General features: G+C 33.6%; 3 protein-coding genes across 4 annotated transcripts in view; 1 reads left to right on the top strand and 2 right to left on the bottom strand.

The window, feature by feature from the left end:
- Positions 1-1,680, bottom strand: part of LOC134697409 (WD repeat-containing protein 17-like) — a 45,160-nt gene extending 43,480 nt beyond the window's left edge. The window contains exon 1 of the mRNA XM_063559670.1: positions 1,569-1,680. The gene's annotated coding sequence lies outside the window, so the exon portion shown is untranslated. The remainder of the gene's footprint in view (positions 1-1,568) is intronic.
- LOC134697410 (gem-associated protein 8-like) lies at positions 1,518-19,848 on the top strand. 2 transcript variants are annotated; one of them, XM_063559671.1, is made up of 4 exons: positions 1,518-1,542; positions 17,948-18,626; positions 18,938-18,991; positions 19,615-19,848. In XM_063559671.1, the coding sequence occupies exons 2-4, from the start codon at positions 17,963-17,965 to the stop codon at positions 19,815-19,817; spliced, it is 921 nt and encodes a 306-aa protein (XP_063415741.1). In that variant the 5' UTR covers positions 1,518-1,542; positions 17,948-17,962; the 3' UTR covers positions 19,818-19,848. The 2 variants fall into 2 exon arrangements, with proteins under 2 accessions (XP_063415741.1, XP_063415742.1); XM_063559672.1 differs by lacking the exon at positions 1,518-1,542 and adding an exon at positions 14,098-14,172.
- LOC134696026 (splicing factor 3B subunit 5) lies at positions 9,475-10,059 on the bottom strand. The gene has a single exon (XM_063557573.1). The coding sequence runs from the start codon at positions 9,967-9,969 to the stop codon at positions 9,712-9,714; it is 258 nt and encodes an 85-aa protein (XP_063413643.1). The 5' UTR covers positions 9,970-10,059; the 3' UTR covers positions 9,475-9,711.
- Positions 19,849-23,194: the final 3,346 nt, after the last annotated feature.

Genomic DNA, 23,194 nt, shown 5'->3' with positions numbered 1-23,194 from the left:
AAATTACTTCGCCGAGCCAAGCTGTATTCAATCGCAGAGGTCCAACCCTGAACAGTTGGGGCAAAAATGGACACAATATTTGAATATTTGTGCTTTAAACAGGTCTGAATTTGGATTGTAATTAAATATTTTACACATAATAGGTTTCTGATACAGAATAACTGTGGTCAAAGAACTTAGATTGGTTATTTTATTTGTATTTATATTCATTTTATTTTGTTGCTTTTGTTCAATACACTATTCTGTTGCAAATTGACGTCCCTTGAAGAAAAAATGTTATTTCAAATTTCTGAAATTTTGAGGAGAAAAAAATGCCAAACCCCAAGCCACATGGGCTTGTATTTATTTGTACAATCATGTTAACTACAATCAGTTCAATATGAGTGGATGACATCAAAATAGCAGGAGATTCAAGCTTCAATATATATGTAAAATATGCACAGAGCAGTTACACTCTGAATATTTTTGAAAAATATCTGTAGGCTCCCGCCAAGATCATGAGAGTTGACAATATTTATTTTTAAGGATTTTTTTTAGTCATGAACGTGTTAGCGTAAAGGGAGCTACGTACGCGCCTGTTGTCTCATTGACAATCATGCCACATCTTCTTTATATCTACATTTGTACTGTGACATTTACTTATTCCATTGAAAATTTTACTTAAAGTCGATATTTAAACCTGTAAAGTTCAGTACACATTGACATCACTATTTGTCCACCATTACTGGACATCACAGAGGTTCTCATTATTTTTTATGTCACAATAGAAAATATGTGATCATTGCTGATGCCATGAAAGAAAGATGGATTATTTGATTGATTGGCTGTAGAAAAGAGATATTGTATCTCATTCTTGGCCTACGTAAACTGGGGGTTTTGATGTAGAAAATTGAGAATATCTGGTAACATAATTAAGTTGGTCGTAATGTGCAACAGCCCTATTATCATGATTATGTATTACTGCGTTTGTGCTAAAGGTAGATACATTGTATATTGTGATTATACTGGTTGTACATGTAGGTTGCCATATCTGTATCTGTATCTGTGTAAGGAATTCCCTCCTTCAAAGGAGCACTTCTTTTCAGAATCGGTTTAAAAGTTCACATTAGCAATGATAAGATTAAAGATGAATGCACAGTTGCGCGTATCTACGATGTTTTAGAGCGAAAATATTTGCTACATGTAATAGACTGGTATACATAATTCATAGTGTTAACAGTGGAGGGGATATCATACATATTTATTTTTTTTTGGGGGGGGATTGATAGTGATACAGACATTAATAAAATTCATTGCTGTCTTTTGAGCAATATAAACTAAAATCCAATAACTATGCATATCTCCTTTGAAAACAGATCTATCACTGCCATACTCTGTCAAGTTTGTGAGTTTAATCATACTTTTAAAGATTAAAGAAACCCGTAATTTCAACCTAAACTTGATGCCATTCCAGTAAGTTTCGAAAATTATACTAAAACATGTGCTTTTTATCCATTATCAGTGAGTTCTTCGTGGTATTTTCCCGATGAAAGATATTTTTATGTAAGTATATATCATAAGAAACATACGTAGTCAGTTATAGTGTCAAGGATAAATCATTTTATCGACATAATAGGTCCTTCCAATTTAGCAGACCTCGGCATCCATTTTTACCCTTGTTTACCTTGCCAGCAAATCATGTGACCGCTTTCACTTTTCCTTTTGATAAAGCGGGAATTTCAAATATGTTTAAGGTGGCTGGCGCGTCTTCTTCTTCTTCTTAAGTTTTTAGAGATCCTTCAATTTTTGAACATTATTCGCTGGGCGTCGACTATAAAATTTATAATTTACATTGTAGCCAGAAAAAATCAAAAATAACAAAATCAAGAAAAAACAAAATGTATGTACATCAGAGACATATATACACATATGTGTATATATGTCTCTGTGTACATTCAAGGATTTGTACTATAAGATAAGATATTTAAGATAAGATAAGATATTTTATTTTCCAATTATGGGCCCCAACGGGCATAAACATTACAACATCAATAATTTTTTTTCATAATACAATACAAACAATGAGATAAAAAAAAAAAAGTTAAACGAGAACTATTTAAGTTCTTAAAGAATACGTAGATAAAGAATCTATAGTATGTTTTTTTTTTAATACTAATGCATTTTATTGCAAGTGTGGTTGATATAGATAACAAACAAGTAGCCCAAAAAGAAAAAAAGAAAAATAGATATCCACATATGTATAGTACACAAAAAGTTGGATCAATTAAATATATAATAATTAGCCAAAAAGAAAGTAGAAATTAAACATGTCCATGACTCATCCTGTGTCAGCAGCAAATAGGAAAGCATTATGGTTTCCTAAAGGCAGCTGACACCAGGGGGCGATACCTTATGGGCCATAGGCATGTAAAATGTGTATAAATGTCTCTTTCCTACCTGTATCAAAAGCAAACAAGGAAGCATCGTAGGTAACTTGAATGCAGTTGATACCAGGGGACGATGCCTCAAGGATATAAGAGAACATTTGAATAAATAATATATCTTAACATTTTTTTTTTTTTTTTTTAATCGGCTAGTATGTTTGTGATATTCAGATGAATATAATTTTCTATGTCCAATCAAATGTATATACACACATAGATCTCCTTTAACTAATCTTCACTAAGAAAGATGTTTGTATATAAAATTACATATTATTTTAAGTAACTCAACATTTTCTACACTAAATAACCAGATAATTTTGCTTTGACTGTTCATATGATTAAAATACGAATTATATTGTGCAATACTAGCTAACATACAATTTCTATCATCCTCAAATTTGTTACAATCAAATAGAAAATGAGCCTCATCTTCGACAGTATTGGAAGAACATTTATTACATATTCTGTTAATTCGGGGAATACCCTGATATCTACCTAATTCTATTTGTAATCTATGAGAAGATACACGTAATTTAGTAAAACTTCTTCTAAGTTCAAAATTCTTGATCAATGTTAGATATTTTTCAAAACCAAAATTTGTTTTATATAAAAGGTAGGTTTTCAGTTTACTGTCTGAAAATTTATCTATTTGTTTTTTCCAACAGCTAATAAACAATATTGATAGCTTGGTTTGTATATATTTCTTAAATTTGTATAAGGATTCACAAAATGGAGCATTTATGGCATTTGTATAGTCAATACCAAGTATTTTAAAAACAACATTTATTGAACCATACCATGATGTTATATTCATGTGATGTAGTGTCTTTGATTGTGTATATGCCTCTAATATCTTATCTTATCTTATCTTATACATTTGATAACAGAATAGTTAGGGATCATACCCTTAAATTCCTCTACTGTACTGAGGGGTGGATAGGAGGGGTACTGATCCCGAAATCACGGGCTTAAAAACATGAAATCCCGAACTGATCCCGGGCTTAAAAACACGAAATCCCGAGGTCCCAAAATTCGAAAAGTAATTCCCGGAATTCCGAAAGGGTCAATCCCGAAATCCCGAGCTTAAAATCCCAGAGTCCCGATAAAGTTCCTATTCCCCTCTGTACTGCATGATACTATTTGTTGTGGCAGATAGTTCCAATTTATCGTGGATAAAAAGAATATTTATAACTGTCTTTAGATGTTTGTATTTGCCTAAATGAGTGCGGATTGCTATGTCTGGTTCTATTGTCAAGTGGGATCAAAAGGTTATGTGTAGGGACTGCAACAATTTCATGAATAATTTTGTAAAAGAAAACAAGTCTGTAACGTAAACGCCTAATTTAGAGTGGGTACCAATCAAGGTCTGTCATCATTTCAGTAACTGAGCTGGTGTTATGGAAGCGATTGCATGAACTTTTTCGATTTGTGTAATTTGCTGTTTTTGATGTGAATCCCAGCCTGATTGTTTCGAATAGAACAGCGGTATAGTACTGTTGCCTTATTTGATAATTACAATCCATACAATTTATTAAGATAAATTTGTCAAAATAAAGTTTTAATCATGCTTTTTTTTTTTTTTAAATATAATCAGGAACATATATACTGCCGTTCAGATATAATAAGAAGTATGACAGTATGGTTCACCTGACTTTTTTCACGCCGTTGGCAATATTGTCAGATTCTTTACCTAAATATTTTATGCATGGAAAATCCAATTGTGTGTGCTAAAAACAAAACTATATCATAGAATTTAATGATAAAATGTAGGAAGATATAGCTCTTACATTATAACATGCTTTTAGACAAGAAAATTAGCAAATGGAGGTCACCGAACTTCATGTATTCTTGCTTCACGGCATAATTGAAAAAGGTTAATCAGTGAGGTTAATTAACAACACTTTCTATCTGTATCCGGGATCTGTTTCTTACCTTTCCATTGCAACTCGCCTAAAGGGTTGTTTAAACTCGTTGGTACTTGGGAAAAATCGGAGAAAATGATAAAATTCAATAACGTTAGTAGAGGTGGATTTAGAAGTGAGGCCCAGGGTGCTAGGGTCCCCCTCGTCATGGAAAACATTGGTTGGTTATATAGGGAATCTCCGAAGCATGACCTAGTGTTTTGTCACATGAATTTTCATGTGTAGTATGTTATGAATGTTCGTCCTTTAATCTTATTAATAAGAGCATCACCCTAAGGGTTGCAATGTTAAAGAGAAACATCATTGGGAAAGATTTAATAGCTGTAAACCCAGTGTCCGTGACTGACCATGACTGGTCTTACTGCCAGAAAGCAAACCTTCTATCAAAACCAGTACTGGTCTCACTACCAGAAAGCTTACTTTCTCTCAAAACCATGACTGGTCTTACTACCAAAAAAACTAACCTCTCAAAATCATGCCTGGTCTTACCAGAAAGCTAACACTCTCTCAAAATCATGACTGTTCTTACTATTAGAAAGCCAACCTTCTCGCTAAATCATGCCTGGTCTAACTGTCAGAAAGCTAAGCTTCTCTCAAAATCATGCCTGGTCTTACTACCAGAAAGCCAACTTTCTCTCAAAAGTCAAAACCATGTCTGGTCTTACTACCAGAAAACTAACCTTCTCTCAAAACAATGCCTGGTCTTATTAAGAGAAAGCCAACCTCCCAAACTCATGCCTTGTTTTATCACCAGGAAGCTAACCTTCTCTCAAAATCATGCCTGGTCTTTTAACCAGAATTACTTCCAGTAAGTTAACTTCTCAAAATCATGGCTGGTCTTACTACCAGAAAGCCAACTTTCTCTCAAAATCATACCTGGTCTTACTACCAGAAAGTTAACCTTCTCTCAAAATCATGCCTGGTCTTACTACCAGAAAGCCAACTTTCTCCCAAAATCAAATCATGCCTGGTCTTACTTAACTCCATTCATAATCATGCCTGATCTAACAACCAGAAAGCCAACGTGCTCTCAAAACCATGACTGGTCTTACTATTAGAAAGCCAATCTCTATAAATCATGCCTAGTCTACCTCTTAAAAACCTTACCTTCTCTCAAAACCATGCCTGGTCTTACTACCAGAAAGTTAACCTTCTTTCAAAACCATGCCTGGTCTTATTAAGAGAAAGCCAACCTCTCAAAATCATGCCTTGTCCTACTACCAGAAAGCTAACCTTCTCTCAAAATCATGACTGGTCTTTTTACCAGAAAGCTAACCGTCTCTCAAAATCATGCCTGGCTTTTTTCCAGAAAGCTAACCGTCTCTCAAAACCAAAACTCGTCTTACTACCAGAATGATAACCTTCTCTCAAAATCATGCCGATTCTTACTACCAGAAAGATAACCTTGTCTCAAAATCATGCTTGGTCTTACCACCAGAAAGTTAACCTTCTCTCAAAACCATGACTGGTCTTACTATTAGAAAGCCAACCTTCTCTCTAAATCATGCCTAGTCTACTACCAGAAAGCTAACCTTCTCTCAAAACCATACCTGGTATTGCTTCCAGTAAGTTGACCACTCAAAATCATGACTGGTCTTACTAAACGAACACCAACCATCTCTCAAAATCATGACTGGTCTTACTACCTAAAAGCCAACCTTCTCTCAAAATCATGCCAGGTCTAAATACCAGAAAGCTAACCTTCTCTAAAATCCATGCCTGGTCTTACTATAAGAAAGCTTAACTTCTGTCAAAACCATGGTTGGTCTTAATACCAGAAAAATAACCTTCTCTCAAAATCATGGTTGGTCTTGCTACCAGACAGCTAACCTTCTCTCAAAATCATACCTGATCTAACCACCTGAGAAAGTTAAACTTCTCTCAAAACCATGCCTGGTCTTACTATCAGAAAGCCAACCTTCACTCTAAATCAAGCCTAGTCTTTTACCAGAAAGCTAACCTTCTCTCAAAACCATGCCCTGTATTACTTCCAGTAAGTTAACCTTCTCTCAAAACCATGCCTGGTATTACTTCCAGTAAGTTAAACTCTAAAAATCATTACTGGTCTTACTACCAGAAAGCTTTACTTCTCTCAAAACCATGACTGGTCTTACTACCAGAAAGATAACCTTCTCTCAAAACCAAGCCTGGTCTTACTACCAGAAAGATAACCTTTTCTCAAAACCAAAACTCTTCTTACTACCAGTTTGATAACCTTCTCTCAAAATCATGCCGATTCTTACTACCAGAAAGATAACCTTCTCTCAAAATCATGCCTGGTCTTACCACCAGAAAGTTAACCTTCCTCTCTAAACCATGACTGGTCTTACTATTAGAAAGCCAACCTTCTCTCTGAATCATGCATAGTTTACTACCAGAAAGCTAACCTTCTCTCAAAACCATACCTGGTATTGCTTCCAGTAAGTTGACCTCTCAAAATCATGACTGGTCTTACTAAACGAAAGCAAACCATCTCTCAAAATCATGACTGGTCTTACTACCAAAAAGCCAACCTTCTCTCAAAATCATGCCAATTCTAAATACCAGAAAACTAACCTTCTCTAAAAACCATGCCTGGTCTTACTACAAGAAAGCTTAACTTCTCTCAAAACCATGGTTGGTCTTCATACCAGAAAAATAACCTTCTCTCAAAATCATCGTTGGTCTTGCTACCAGAAAACTAACCTTCTCTCAAAATCATACCTGGTCTAACCACCAGAAAGTTAACCTTCTCTCAAAATCATGTCTGGTCTTACTTCCAGAAAGCCAACCTTCTCTCAAAACCATAACAGGTTTACTATTAGAAATCCAACCTTCTCTCTAAATCAAGCTTAGTCTTTTACCAGAAAGCTAACCTTCTCTCAAAAACCATGCCTGGTATTACTTCCAGTAAGTTAACCTCTAAAAATCATTATACCACTGTCCCAGGTTAAGGGAAGTGTTGGGATCCCACTCACATGTTTAACCCCGCCATATTATTTATGTATGTGCCTGTCCCAAGTCAGGAGCCTGTAATTCAGTGGTTGTCGTTTGTTTATATGTTACATATTTGTGTTTCGTTCATTTTTTTACATAAATAAGGCCGTTAGTTTTCTCGCTTGAATTGTTTTACATTGTCTTATCAGGGCCTTTCATAGCCAACTATATGTGATATGGGCTTTGTTCATTGTTGAAGGCTGTACGGCGACCTATAATTGTTAATGTTTGTGTCATTTTGGTCTGTTGTGGATAGATGTCTCATTGGCAATCATACCACATCTTCTTTTTTATATAAAAACTGATTTCTATGAAACAGCACAGTAGTGGTGTTGAAAGAAAGTGGTGTTAAACACCAATCAATCATTCATCAATTCTATATATCTTTATTCTGAATGGTTTTGAAGGTTCTGTGGTAAAAAGTGGGAGGGGGGTAATAAAGTATACAGGGATATGCCAAAAAATGATTCATAATTAATTATGACATCCTTATTCCTATATGTATATCAAGATTCTTTTATGTTTGATAATTGCATATTGATTTGTGGTATGATATACATATCATTATATAAATAAAATATTGAGAATCTTAATTACATTGTAAATGGTCAATTATAATATTAAATTCAATCGATTTCATTTGAAAGTTCACCTTTATAACAAGTAGAAAACCATGAAAAAATGTTGATGACATCACGGTCACATGACTAAATTCTGTCTATCAGGGCTCATAACAAAATAACATGAGCCAATCAGAAGACGTGTTACATCCAAAATCAAATTATACTAGAACACACCTGGGAAATCGTGGGCATTCAGAGCGTAGTTTAAAGTATGTAAAGTGTTGTTGGAAGAATTTTGTAAAATATTGAATGACTGGAGAATTGCAAAAGTAGCATAAGTCATAGGTTATTAGGGACAGGAAAATGCTTTTTTTTTTTATCTCTCCTCCTTTATTTCCAATATTCCCATTTTTTGGTTTTCTACCAATTTCAATATGAACATACATTTAGTATGTTATGAACATTCAATTAAGGAGCCTGTAATTCAGTGGTTGTTGTTTGTTTATGTGTTACATATTTGTTTTTCGTTCATTTTTTTGTACATAAATAAGGCCGCAAGTTTTCTGGTTTGAATTGTTTTACATTGTCAGTTCGGGGCCTTTTAAAGCTTAGTATGCCATATGGGCTTTGCTCGTTGTTGAAGGTCGTACGGTTACCTATAGTTGTTAATATCTGTGTCATATTGGTCTCTTGTGGAGAGTTGTCAGTTTGGGGCCTTTTAAAGCTGAGTATGCGGTATGGGCTTTGCTCGTTGTTGAAGGTCGTACAGTAACCTATAGTTGTTAATATCTGTGTCATATTGGTCTCTTGTGGAGAGTTGTCTCAACATGGCAATCATACCACATCTTCTTTTTTTTTGTAATCAATGAATTTTGTAAACAAATGGTAAAAGATTTAATGACTGGCAACAATGACTGGAGAATTTCAGAAAAGGTATCAAAAGTTCACTTGAATATTTTTAGCGCTTATCTGTATATTATGAACATTCATTGCTATATAAATATAGTGTATTTACTTTCAATTCGAAGTTTACTTATTGATCCATAGTGGTCATTGATATAGTAAACAGACCCTTTCTATTTAATAAACTCTGTGACTGCCGTGGATAGTAAACTTGAAAATGATAGCAGATAGAATTCTGAAAATACACTTTATTCTTTGTATATGTATGTTCAAAGTATACAGAAAAACGCAAACCGGAAGTCTAATCGGACTTGAAATTTCGTCCAATGACGGGACAATATCCGGATGCCTTTTTTCTCGTTTTTCTCCAAAAATTACTCAATCTCAATAATTATATGAATGGATGACAAATGGCACTATGCACTTTACTATAGGACACAGAGGTGTGTTGATTAATTTATTGTGGAAAGAAGAGAAGCGAGGTCTTCTCGTTTAATAGTATAGATACAACTAAGACTTGGAAACATTTTTAACATGTTTAAGCATGTTTTTAAAGTCTTCACCAGTATTTTCACAGGATTGTTGCATAGATCTAGAGAATTAGCACTTATTTGATGTAAATATATATAAATACAGTATAATCGTATAACAATTTAAAAATATTTAAAAAATAAAAGAACTAAAGCATTGCCATTGGATAAATGTATTTCAAAATTATGATACAAAATTAAACTGCTCTACAAAATAATGTTGTAACCAAGTTACATGTAAGTGTGAGGATGTTAGAAAATTTCCTTTCTTTCGTTTAAATGCATACTGTTGGTCATTAATTAAGTGTCATAAACATGTAAAATAAATCGTTCATTGCGTTTTCCATTGCTTCAAGGTTTTTTTAACTAAATGTTTGTACTTAGAACTAGTATTTTAGTCCTCTGGTCTTTCAGGAGGTGGTCCACAAGGCTGCAACATTCTTTCCATCAAATTAAATCGAACACGTGCTTTTGCTTCGTTCTCTGCCAGTGAAAAATAGTTCAACATGTCATTGTGTCCCATGTAAGATGCATTGCTGTCTCTGTGTTGGTTTGTCATCCATTCCCATTTGTTCGTATCTGCATGACCAGTTCCGATATATTTGGACTGTAGATGTTCTAACTGACTATGAATATTATATCGATCTCCCATATTTTCTGTTTATACAACAGTATTTTCAATTAGCATTCACTGCCAACGAACAGAGGGGGGAATATAAGTCAGGGGAGAGAAACCAAGGATAATATGCTTGGAAGATTCTACCCGAACGGAAGCAGGACAAATCGCCCCAATTACAAAAAATCGCCCCAAACTGGTTTACCAACTTGCCCCACTTTAAAAAAAAAATCTAACATCTGAGAATAAAATTATATAAACACACATGATTCTTGACTTATCTTATAAAACATTGAATATCTTTACAAGGACAAAAACAAAATAATGTTGTAACCAAGTTACATGTAAGTGTGAGGATGTTAGAAAATTTCAGTCCTTTCTTTCGTTTAAATGCATACTGTTGGTCATTAATTAAGTGTCATAAACATGTAAAATAAATCGTTCATTGCTTTTTCCATTGCTTCAAGGTAAATGTTGATGCCACATTGTACCTCCTTTCTGTTTTCAAATTATTAGAACCAGAGACATATAACAGAAATGTACATTTTTGTACTCTTTTGTAATCTAAGTGATATAGTTCCATCTTTTGCTAAGATGTGTGAACAAGATAAATTTAGTTTCATTTTGAAAAGTAATGATACGGACATTAGTACTGTAAGTGTAGCTGGAATAAGCGATATGACTTTTTATGATTTGCCGGAACATTCATTTAAAGCAAACATAATGTTGTTAAGAGCTTTTATAGTATTAAAGCTAATTGTAATGGCTTGAATTAGTAATATTGTATGAATAACACTTCCACGTAATGTTATTGTAAATATAAAATATGTATCATATAAATACAGTTACTTCAAAGTGGAGAGTGGGGGCATCATTTTGTCTTGTTTTCGATTGATTAAACATTCTTTTAAAGAATCCAGTCCTTAGCAATTTAGGAAATAGAAGAAAACATTACAAACCAATACATTTCAAGAAAACATTTACCACCACTTACATGGTCATGTATATCAGAGACATTTAATATAATATGTATTGGCGTTTTGCACTTGCGCCGATCTGCATTTCATTTGCGCCGATTTTTTCTTTCATTTGCGCCGATTTTTGTTTTCATTTGCGCCGATTTTATTGCAGGTTAATTACAGGTGAATAGATATAAGAAGATTTGATATGAGTGTCAATGAGAGAACTCTCCATCCAAGTCATGTTATTTTTCATTTATCATTATAGACCTCTTCCATTTGCCACTTGTGCAAATGTAATGACTTGTCAATCACAACTTGTTTATAACTGTTGTCTCTTACTCACCACTGGAAATCGGCGCAAATGTCATACGCCCATATGTATAATATGTCTCTTGCCATATCGATCTTAGATAATCCAAGAACAAGTCCAATCAGCAAAATATCTGGACATTACAAATAAAGTTTTCTTCAAACGGAAAACCAGTTACATTGACTGTCAATCAACAGCACTAATTAACAGCAAATCTTAAATAAATAATATATAAATAAGCTTTATTTAGAGTCGGCATGGTATATAAACATAGACAAACATAAAGCTCTAATGAGCTTTTAACCGACATATGAGACATTTTTAACAATACAACATTTATAACAATACAACACATAATATAGTACACATGCAATAAATATCACAGCTAAAAAATGAAGCACTAAAAGAAGAATATAAGCATAAGCTAGGTATTAAATTTTGAAAAAATGGGACATGATCTAGATGGTAAATAAATTTGCATAATATATAAACTAAAAGTCTGCACAAACTGTGCACTTACAGTCATTTCCATTCCATGACTTTAAAATATTTTTGAACTGACTGAAATTAGCATTTTTTTTTCTAGAAATCATCAGGTAGATCATTCCATAAAACAGCAGCTGTGTATTTAAAAGAGTTCTTACTTTAGGTTGATGTTCGTACCCTAGGTATATCTACAATATTAGAATATCTAAAATTATATTTACAGTCTTTCAATACAACTAAATCATGTAAGCATGGTGGTGACAATTTATGTAAAATTTTAAAACACTTAATAGCCATGTTACGCATACGTCTTATTTTCAGTGATGGAACCTTTGCTCTTAAAAGTAGTTCCAGTGGCGGATCCAGAATTTTTCATTAGTGGGGGCCCACTGACTGACCTAAGAGGGGGCCCACTCCAGTCACGCTTCAGTGATTCCCTATATAAGCAACCAATTTTTTTCCCAATAAGGGGGGGGGGGGGCGGGCCCCCTGGCTCCCCCTAAATCCGCCTCTGAGTTCGTCATATGAACTAACATAGTCTTCATATATAAATCGTTAAGCCCTTTCCTAAAATTTTTCCAATTTGATGGTGCTATTTTTGTTGCAAAAATGCCATGCCAAAGGACAAAAATTAAAATTAGATAAAATAAATGTGTGGAAAATGGTAAATTTATTCAATTTATTAAGGTAGCAGCCAATGCGCTTTAAAACATTCAGTTGATGGGATGCTTTACGATAAATGTTTTAATGCGGTGATTAAAATTAAGTTGATAGTCAATATCAATACCCAAAAGTTTGACAATCTCATCACAGGATATTTTTGCTGACTGTTTATTAAAAACAGACTTTTTTGCAAATGTTTTATTTCCAACTGCAATGGCTTGGAATTCAAGTTGTCAGGATTTGCCTGCATACAATTAAATCTGAACCAGTCAATTAAAATAGCACTTTCTCTTTCGAGTGCACATAATAAATTGCTCGTGTGTTCTCACAAGTAGCATGCATGTTCCACTAAACTGCATTATATTTTAAATACAGTTGTAATTGAATTATACCTTGTACATGTATAATAATAATTATGGAGAGAGCTTTTATAGGCTGTGCCTGTTGCTCAATCATTTTCATATCTTAATGAATAAAATATGTTTAAAATCAAAACATAATAAATTATCAAAATCGTTTTCAGTATAAGACAGAGTATTGTCATCGGCATAATTATACAGGGTACCATGTTCAATAAAATATAATAAGTCGTTTATAAAAATATTAAATAATAGGGGCCCAGGATTGAGCCTTGGGGTACCACTTTCTGGATGTCAGCCTTACTGCTGAGTACTCCCTGAAGTTTGATTTGTTGCCTACGATCTGTAAGATATTTTTTAAGTAATTTCACTGATTTAGAAGAAAGACCGTAGGCAGATATTTACTTGTAGGAATATCATGAGGTAAACAGTCAAAAGCTTTCGAAAGATCCATAAGAATAGCTGCCACATACATGTTATTGTCCAAAGCTGTTTTCCAATCTTCAAGGAGTCTCAGCAAAGTTGTCTGACATCCATGGCCTTTTTTGAATGCACATAAAAAAGCATGAAATATATTCTCAAAACATTCAGTCAACTGGTCACTCCGAGATAACCATTTCATAGACTTTTGAAATTGTTGGTAAAATGCTCACAGGTCTATAGTTCTTTTTATCCAGTGGATCATTCTTTTTGTGTAATGGCCTGAGCTTCTTTGAGTCTGTTGGGGAACTGACTCACTGGATTCTATGGTGTTATTTATTAATATTGTTATGTGTTTGTTGACGGTACTGGTGCACCAGCTCGTAGTAGTTTAGATAATATCTGATCTACGCCAGTAGCTTTTTTTATATTGATCTTTTTCACAAGTTTGTTTACTGTGTCAACATGCATAGGTTTAAAATCAAAAGGTTTATCATGTTGTTTGTGAGATTTAATTTTTAAAATACTAGGCCATGAGTATAGATGTTTTTTTTTCTAAATACTACCTTTGTCTATGTCATTGGCAACATTAACAAAAAAAGTATTAAAGTTGTCACAGACATCTTTAGTGTCGTTTAAAATTTTATTATCATCCACAAGTACAATTTTTTGGTGGCTACAGGTAGACTTTTTAGATAAAAAATGTGCTATAAAAGTGTTTTGATTTTCAAACAGCAAATTAATCTTTATCTTTCATCCCTAGACGAAATATTAATAGAGAAATTAGCTTGTTAAACTATAGAAAGACAAAAATTATAATTTTGCTGCACAGTTTTGGGTTATCCACGTTTTCAATTTTTTTCAGGTTCTCTGAACTTTAATCACAAAAAACGGAAATTGTATACTCCGATTTCAAGTCTAATTTTATATATTTATAAAACAACGTCAGCAATGCGTTTTAAATTTCGAAATGAGATAAGGGTTTCTTATGCAGCATAACTACATTGATTTTTTTTATTTTTGATTAGAAATCCAAAAGGTAATTTTTCTGCAAATTTACTGCAACCTGTATTCTATATGAAAATCTTCCACGAAATGACTTATAAATTGCGATTGCTTCAGTCAGTAAAGTCTATAGAAAGATGGAACCTCCCTAAACACATTTTTATATACTGAAACTAAAGATGAATCTCCATACTTTGTGTGAGTTCGTGGTCTAGTGGTTAAGTAAGACCGATAGCTACGGTGCTGAAGGTCCCCAGTTCGATTCTCACTCGGGGTGGTAAAAATATCAGTACATCAGAAGGGTGATTTTCACCCTCTCACACACATCTCTGATACCCCAACCGGAGTTTAAACTAGAATGGGGGGCCTCGGTTGGTCAAAGTTGTCCCCTACTTTGACCTGGAGATCAATCTTCTGATATCTCTCTGGTTTGTCTGTTTCCACCGAGTGGCCCGATGGTTCTCTCTGAGTACTTCGGCTTCCTCCACCATAATAACAGACCTTCCGGTGTCCTATACGCTCCCTTGGGCGGTGTTGGGTGGGGATTGTTCCAGTGGTGGGACAATATTGTAAAGGACACATCTCCATTAATCCTTAGGGAGTGTCCGTGGATCCGCTGTACCCTTGCAGTCAATCAAGGGGGGCATCTAAATTGGCGGAATCTTGAGTACATACATACACCTAGAACAGTTGTTATCCATTCGTTTGATGTGTTTGAGCTTTTGATAATGGACTTTCCGTTTTAAATTTTCCTTGTAGTTTACTATTTTTCTGATTTTCTTTTTTTTCACCCTACACGGACATTCTACACGTTTGCCTCCTGGGTCTGTTTGTTCCGTTTATAAGTATTTACAAAGACGTAATTTGGTGTTTTTGTCATGTGTTTCTGTAAAAATATATAGATAAGCAGTTACCTGGCATTGGTAGGAGTAAAAACAAATTTTGAAGGAAAAAAATGAAAGATACTTATTTGTAACAGCTTGTGATGACTTTGAAAACTGTTTGGGATCTTCTGTCTTTCTGTTTCAAACCTTTAAAGACAAATGGCTTAGTCTTCAAATTTTTAAAATGACAATTTATCTTAAAACAATAAAATTGAAAAAAACCATATTTAGTTATTTTTGATAGCATTGAATACACTGAATAATAAGCATGTTTAAAATCTCATTCAACTCAAAACTTTTATAAATGGATGTGAATGGATCCAAGGTTTGATGAGAATGTGAAAGGGGCGACAAGAATAGGAGCAAAATTAAAAGTGATGTTAGGCGAATGGAACTGGATTCAATATTTTGATAGATGTATAAATGTATGTCTGTCAATGGTCATTGTCTGTTTGACTGTTTTACTTTGACCATGTAGACATAACACTGTTACAGCATGATAATTAATGCTCCCATTTATAGAGGAGTTTTAAGTATATATATAAAGTAGAAGATTTCAAATTTGTATGGACATGATGGATGCAAAACATATGCCCCATGCACAACTGCTTGGGCCACAGTTATTTCAGTGATAACCACTGGCACAATGATGCATTTTCAGCATACTTTTTCAATTCCAACTTCTCATTATAAAATTCTCAGGATAAAAAGTCTCAAATCAGTTTTTTTTCATTTTTTTAGCTCACCTGGCCCACAGGGCCAAGTGAGCTTTTCTCATCACTTGGCGTCCGGCGTCTGTAAACTTTTAGAAAACTCTTCTTGTCTGAAACTACTGGGCCAAATTTAACCAAACTTAGCCATAATCATCATTGGGGTATCTAGTTTAAAAATTGTGTCCGGTGACCCGGAATACCAACCAAGATAGCTGCCACGGCTAAAAATAGAACATAGTGGTAAAATGCTGTTTTTGGCTTATAACTTAAAAACCAAAGCATTTAGAGCAAATCTGACATGGGGATAAAAGTGTTTATCAGGTCAAGATCTATCTGCCTTGAAATTTTCAAGTGAATCGGACAACCTGTTGTTAGGTTGCTGCCCCTGAATTGATAATTTTAAGGAAATTTTGCTGTTTTGGGTTATTATCTTGAATATTATTATAGATAGAGATAAACTGTAAACAGCAAAAATGTTCAGCAAAGTAAGACCTACAAATAAGTCAACATGACCAAAATGGTCAATTGAACCTCTAAGGAGTTATAGCCCTTTTTAGTCAATTTTTAACAATTTTCGTAAAATTTGTAAATTTTCACTTAACGGTACATTTCCACTGAAGCTATTGGGCCAAGTTCATTATAGATAGAGATAATTGTAAGCAGCAAGAATTTTTAGAAAAGTAAGATCTACAAACACATCCCCATCACCAAAAAACAATTTTGTCATAAATCCATCAGTCTTTGTTTAATATTCACATAGACCAAGGTGAGCGACACAGGCTCTTTGGATATGATTTGGACATGAATAAGAAAACATTTCTGTTTTAGTTAGTTTTTTGTATTTTTCTTACTCTAATGTATTGGTTTTTTTTATGAACATGATGAATGATGAATGATGTTCGACCCAGAAAAATACTTGAAAAGGGCATAAATTATAAACAGTCTGTTCTTTCCATGATGAACTAATAGAAGATTTATGACAGGAAATGTACAGGAAAGATATGTAAATGCTCCTTTGTTCCAATGGTTGAAAGTTCTGGGCCGAAAGAACTAACTAGCCAAAAAGTTCTGGAGGAACTTATTAACCATTTTTACTAGTTACTATGTTCTTCCTAGATGGTTTAAAAGTTATATTGGAATTTCGAAATTAGTCAAAACCTTAACTAACAAACTAGCCCAAAAGTTCCAATGGAACTTATCAACCAGTCTAAAAGTTCCATTTGGAGAATTGTTGTATAGTAAAAGCACAACATATTATATTTGTTTCAAATATATACTGATTACAAAAGTCAAAAAGAACTTATCAACTACAAAATGTACAATGTAGTCACAAAGTTCCTCTTCAATGGAAAATTAGTCAAAACCAGAACTAACAAACTAGCCCAAAATGCCCAAGGGAACTTATCAACCAGTCACAAAGTTCCATTTGGAGAATTGATGCAATTAAAATAACAGAATAAGTTCTAGTTTATTGTTATACATTAATCTGAAATTGATATTTTTAAGAGTACACACATGAGGAGGAGGGTAATCTTCCCTCTCTTGAGGTACTATGAATACTTAATTTGCATGATAATGCAACTTATTCCGTTTTATGTGAGCTATGAAATACAACTTTTAAATTTTGCTAACTAGTTGTTCAGAAAGAACTATTCAACTAGCTACATTGTTCTGGGACTTTTCAACTACATGTAGCTACTTTTTTTCCAGAACTTTTCGACTGCACTTGGAATTAAACAACTAGTTGGAAAGTTCCATTGGAATGAAATAACTAATTGAAAAGTTCAGCCGGAACAAAGTAACTGACGGAACATAGTGGCTGATAACTGATATTATCTCACTGGGCTTCAGGGCACAAATAAAGGAAGTACAATGCACCAATCAATTTTTTCTGGACAAATTTATTTTTTCGCCTACTGCAAAAAACAATCTATTTTTTTCGCGACAAGTCCAAAACTATTTTTTTTATTTCAATTTTAGCATTACATAAAATAATAGTCATGATAGTGGCAGCTGAGGGTGAAACAAACAATTTTTTTTTATCAGAATCAAAAACAAATTATTTTTTTCTCCAAAAACTGGAAACAAACTTTTTTTTCCAAAAAAAACCATAGCCCTTCCCCCCCAGAAAATCAAATGGTTGCTGCCTTAATAAAATGTAGTAATGAATTATTTAAATAAAGATGTCAGTTTAATTTGTTCTACCTTTCAGATTCCATTTCATATTATGGATGCAGATACATGTAGTTCTAAAACCAGCAGTGAGTTAGATCTTCCTGCTGAGGAAGCTACAGATTCATTGGCTGATATTTTATCAACTTCAGACTCCAGTGAAAGCTCGTTAACCAGTCTCACTTCAGATAATCTGCTTCAACAGATGTCAACAGAAGAGGAAACACTCAAACTGAATGAACAATCAGAAACTGAAACTGATACGTCAGATATGACACAAAATACTCCAAACAATACAGAGTTACCTAACCTTAGTTCACAAGACTGGTATTTACATCCTTTGTTTCAAGGTTATTGGAGACATTATGCCCATGCTATGTCATGGTGTCAAACTCATAGAATAGTCACACAAAAACTACTACAAAATCAACAACAAATTCATCAAAGACATTCTCAACCTTACTCTAATAGTTTTAATCCAAAACGAAAAAGTAAGAACTTGAAAACTTCTAAACATCCAATGTTTAAAAAACCTAAGTCAAAAGTAGAAGCACCAATTCCCAAAGAAAGGAGGAAACAGAATGTGTCCTTTTCAGAAGAAAGTACAACATGTGACGATACTCACTTGTCTGATACTGGCAGTGAAGTATACGAGATGGAAATAACTGATGAAATGGTGGATTTCTTTGCACAGTCAGAAAAACATAGAAAAGAACGAGGTAAAAATGAACCTGTAGAAGGACTTTTGATATCTCTAATTTGCAGTACATGGCATCTTTTGGTTTAATAAGAGCTTATTTAGAAAATGGTAGATTAAACCTGGTTTTATAGCTAGCTAAATCTCTCACTTGTATGGCTTATATACATGTACATACTAATAAAACAGAGAAATAATATACAAAACAGTCTGTGTTAATACATTGAAAGTTAATGATAAAAAATAAGTGGGTATGCTAACAAAGAAAAAGACACTGACGTAATTTAGGCCTATGAGTAATGAAAGATCATGCATTTATTTTCTATTTTTCAGATGAAAGCAAATTAGGTGGTGGTAAAGGTGAATCATTAGTTGATATTGGAAAAGGTAAGAACTAAAAAACAAAAGATACAAAGTACTTGTTAAATAGAAATGATATAAAGTATTACCCAAAAAGGGTATAAAATATATAAACAAATAGCCATTGTAACTCTATCTTAAATTGATTACTCCAAGGGTCATTATAAATTTCCTTTCCTTCATTTTAATCTGCTTTGCTGAACATACCAATTGGATTCATATTTAAGGATGGTTAATTTGTTCTTGTCCTGAATAATATTATATAATGTGTAAAATATTTGTCAATGGATTTTAAGCAAACAATTTAAACAATCAATATCTGATTAAAAACTATATTAATAAAACCAAAAAAATATATATATGCATTCAAATGTAAGAATAGATTTATTAGTCCCTGAACATTTCGATTTAGCACTTAAGGAAATGAAAAAATCAATGCATTCAACACTTATTGTTTCAGGTTGCATTAAAAAATACTTCATTATTTGCAATAATGTTAAATCATCTCACTCTGTAATTGTTCCTTGACAAAAAAAATAGTTTACCTACATGTACAAAAATGCAAAGTACAAAATGGAAACATTAGGATGAAACTAATACTCAGCATCATTTCATACAAATAACTAACCTTTTTTAAATTTTAATTGTAGCCAGCAAAAAAGTACCTACAAGTGAAGCCCCAAAGGAGAGACCTGGTATACGTAGGACCTCTGAGATGACACAGCTGTACGGTAAAGGAGCTGCCATGATACATGGAATGGAAACAGCCCTCCAGATGACTTATGATAGGAATGTAGACATTAAACAACCACCATGTTGGCCTAACATGCCACTTAAAATTGTATTTAGATAAAGCTGCAATAAAGTTATCATTTTCTATTAAACTTTTCTTTTAAATGAAAGTAACATGTTTTCATGATGCATGTATAATCATACATTTTGTGTCCGTTTGAGTACTACTATCCCATATTTGTAGTATACTGTAAACCAACCTATTTTTGCTGATACTTTATTTCACATATAACCCTTATAAATAAACTCATCTTAGATACCAGGACTAAATTTTGTCTACAAAAGACTCATCAGTGACGCTCAAATCCAAAAAAGTTAAAAAGGCCAAATAAAGTACAAGGCTGAAGAGCATTGAGGACCAAAATTCCTAAAAGTTTTGCCAAATACAGCCAAGGTAATCTATGCCTTTAAGACCACTTCACGACTATTAAATTTCACAATATTCTGATTTACTTGATGTAGTTAAGTCAGAAAAGATATTTAAGTTTTACATATTCCGAACGATTTGTATTCATGTTATTTTTCTAATCACAAAACTCAAAAGTCCAGAAAATGAATTGCTTGCAATAATAAGTTGGTTTACAATAATTGATAGTAGAATTACAAACAGTCAGCCCTCAGTATTTATGGTCTGTTTTCAAATGAAAGTTTTCATCAGTGAAATTATACAGGTTTAAATGAGGTATAACATGATGTGTCATATGTCAGAAATCTAAGCAACAAACATGGTTATTGTTTCTTATAATTGAATGTTATTTTGTCATTGTGTTTTGTGGTATATATGACAGGTCTGCACACATTTTTATTTTATTCAAAAAATTTCTAAACTTCAAAATCGTCACAAGGACATATTTTTGGTTGATTGGGTAATTGGTGTTTAACACCACATTCAACACTATTGTGCTTTTTGATTTGATTGGCAGAAGAAGCTGAAGTGCTCAGAGAGAACCACTGACCTTTGGTAGGAAAACTGACAATCCTAGTCGCTTTTAAAAAGTTTGGAGACAAGTGCACCTGTCCAGTGTGGAATTCAAACTCAAATCCTCAGTTTTGACCTAATAGGGATACCCTAATAGACAACTTAGGCCACTCAATCACTGAGGCCCTAAGGCCTTATCTTTGGGTGAAGACTACATCCTGACTTCTAGATTAGAATTAGTATTATTAGTTACCCTCTCACTTTTATCATCACCAATTTATTACAGAGAGGAGTGTTAACTTTTGCAAACATAAGTTCTATATACATGTAGTATCTTTTAAACCTTTTAATCTAGATTGCTGTATACACAGATGACATTTAAGCGAAAAAAGACAATTGTATAGGAATTTTTGTTGATCCTTCAATTTCCAGGGACAGATCCAGACATTTTAAAAAGGGGAGGAGGGGGTTCCCAACACAGAGTAAAAGGGGGGGGGGGGGTTCCAACTATATGCTCCCATTCAAATGCATTGATCATCCAAAAAAATAACATTTATCATGCATGATGACACGAGGTCCCACAATAAAGTGCACAGGTGAATGAAATAAAACTGGATAAAACACGGGTTTTCATGATCCTAGCTAAAAAATGTAATTATAAGTATTGAATGGTTCTTTTTGAAACTTTATAGGGTTGTAAAAGCGTTTACCGTGAGTACATTTTTAGAATGAAGCGCTTCATACAAAAAGTACTTCGGTCAACGGTTTTACCACCCAATAAATTTACAAAAAGAAGCATTCAATTCTTAAATATATACAAACATGAGATAATACATAGCGAAACAGGACAGACGCAAAATAAATACATAGTATATTACAAAGGACAATTGGTATAATTAGTTCAAGTATTTCATAATTTTCTACACGAAACTTGATAATTTCCTTTGAACTTGTACGTTGCATATAGACAGCAAGCCAGTACATTTTTTCTTGATTGGATTCATAATATAATAATCTGGTATAACATTTGATTTAAGATCAGCATTTTTACAGATGAACAATAAATGAAACTCATTCCTATTCCCTCATAACATAATGTACATATTCTCTGAATCTCTCCCTTGCATGACAGTCGTATAAAAGTCCACTATATTGACAACAATAGTGAATATGTGAACAAATTAAAACAAACATAATAGGTAAAAATGTCAAAAATAGGGGTACAATAGTCAACATTGTTTTATAATCTCTATAACAACAAACATGTAACAAGGAAACACAACTAGTGGCACCAAGGAGCCTGTGTCGCTTTCCTGATATTTTTATTTATAATTGATGCATGAAATAATGCTACCGTTATTATTTTGCTTTAGTTTCAGAAATATAAGTCAAAAACTGCATTTCCCCCCTTTGTTATATTTTTAGCCATGTCTGCCATGTTGATTGGATGGCAGGGTCACCAAACACATTTCTAAAACTAGATACCATAATGCTGATTGTGGACAAGTTTTGTTAAATTTTCCTCAGTAGTTTCAGAGGAGAAGAAAAATTAAGGAGTCAATTGAACATTTTGGTCATGTTTGACTTTGTAGATCGTCCAGTTTTGCTTTATATATCATAATATTTTAGATCCTAACCTAAAACTTCAAAATTTCCTTAAAATATACAAATTTTCAGAAACAGCATCCCGACAACGGGTTGTACGAATTGTTATGAAAATTTCAGGGCAGATAGATCTTGATCTAGTAAACAATTTAAACCCATTTCAGATTTGCTCTAAATGCTTTAAATTTAGAGATATATTCCAGAACCTTCCTGTATCCCTATGTTCTATTTTTAACCATGCCAGCCACCACCTTGGTTGATAGGCCGCTTCATCGGACACATGTTTTTAACTAGCTGATACCTAAATGACGATTGTGGCCAAATTTGGTTGAATTTGAAATCTGGCCCAGTAGGTTCAGAGGAGAAGGTTTTTGTAAAAGTTAACGACGACGCCGGACGACGGACGCCTAGTGATGGGCCAGATGAGCTGAAAAGGCATATAATAGACAAAGCACATTAGGAAAATGAACGAGGAAATACATTATCTTCATTTCAATAGAATAATATCAATAGTTAAAACTAATCCTCCTGAGAGTCCTCATAATTATAATAACATAACTCGTGAAGTGCTTAAAACATAATTACTTTGCTTAATGTCCAGTGACAAATATTACATGCGAAAACAATTCAACAATAAATACAATAGACATGTACTGTAATAGATACCATCCGGGGAAAAAAAAAGGGTCAATAAAACTTGGAGTGCTGCTGGATGATAAACGTATATTGAATAGGGACAAGCATTTTCCTTGCAACAGGCTCAGACAAAAGGCTACCGACGACCCCTCATAGATTTGTTGCAATGTTTCGTAACCTGCAGAGAGCGTGTTACTCTCTCTATACGAGGCATCGAATAAAACGTCACCACTCTGACATTTGTGGAAAATTATATACCTCGACTAATCAAACGGACG

Source organism: Mytilus trossulus, chromosome 14 (assembly GCF_036588685.1).
Source record: "Mytilus trossulus isolate FHL-02 chromosome 14, PNRI_Mtr1.1.1.hap1, whole genome shotgun sequence".
In the NCBI taxonomy this organism is placed as follows: Eukaryota; Metazoa; Mollusca; class Bivalvia; order Mytilida; family Mytilidae; genus Mytilus; species Mytilus trossulus.
This window is presented reverse-complemented; position numbering and strand designations above follow the sequence as displayed.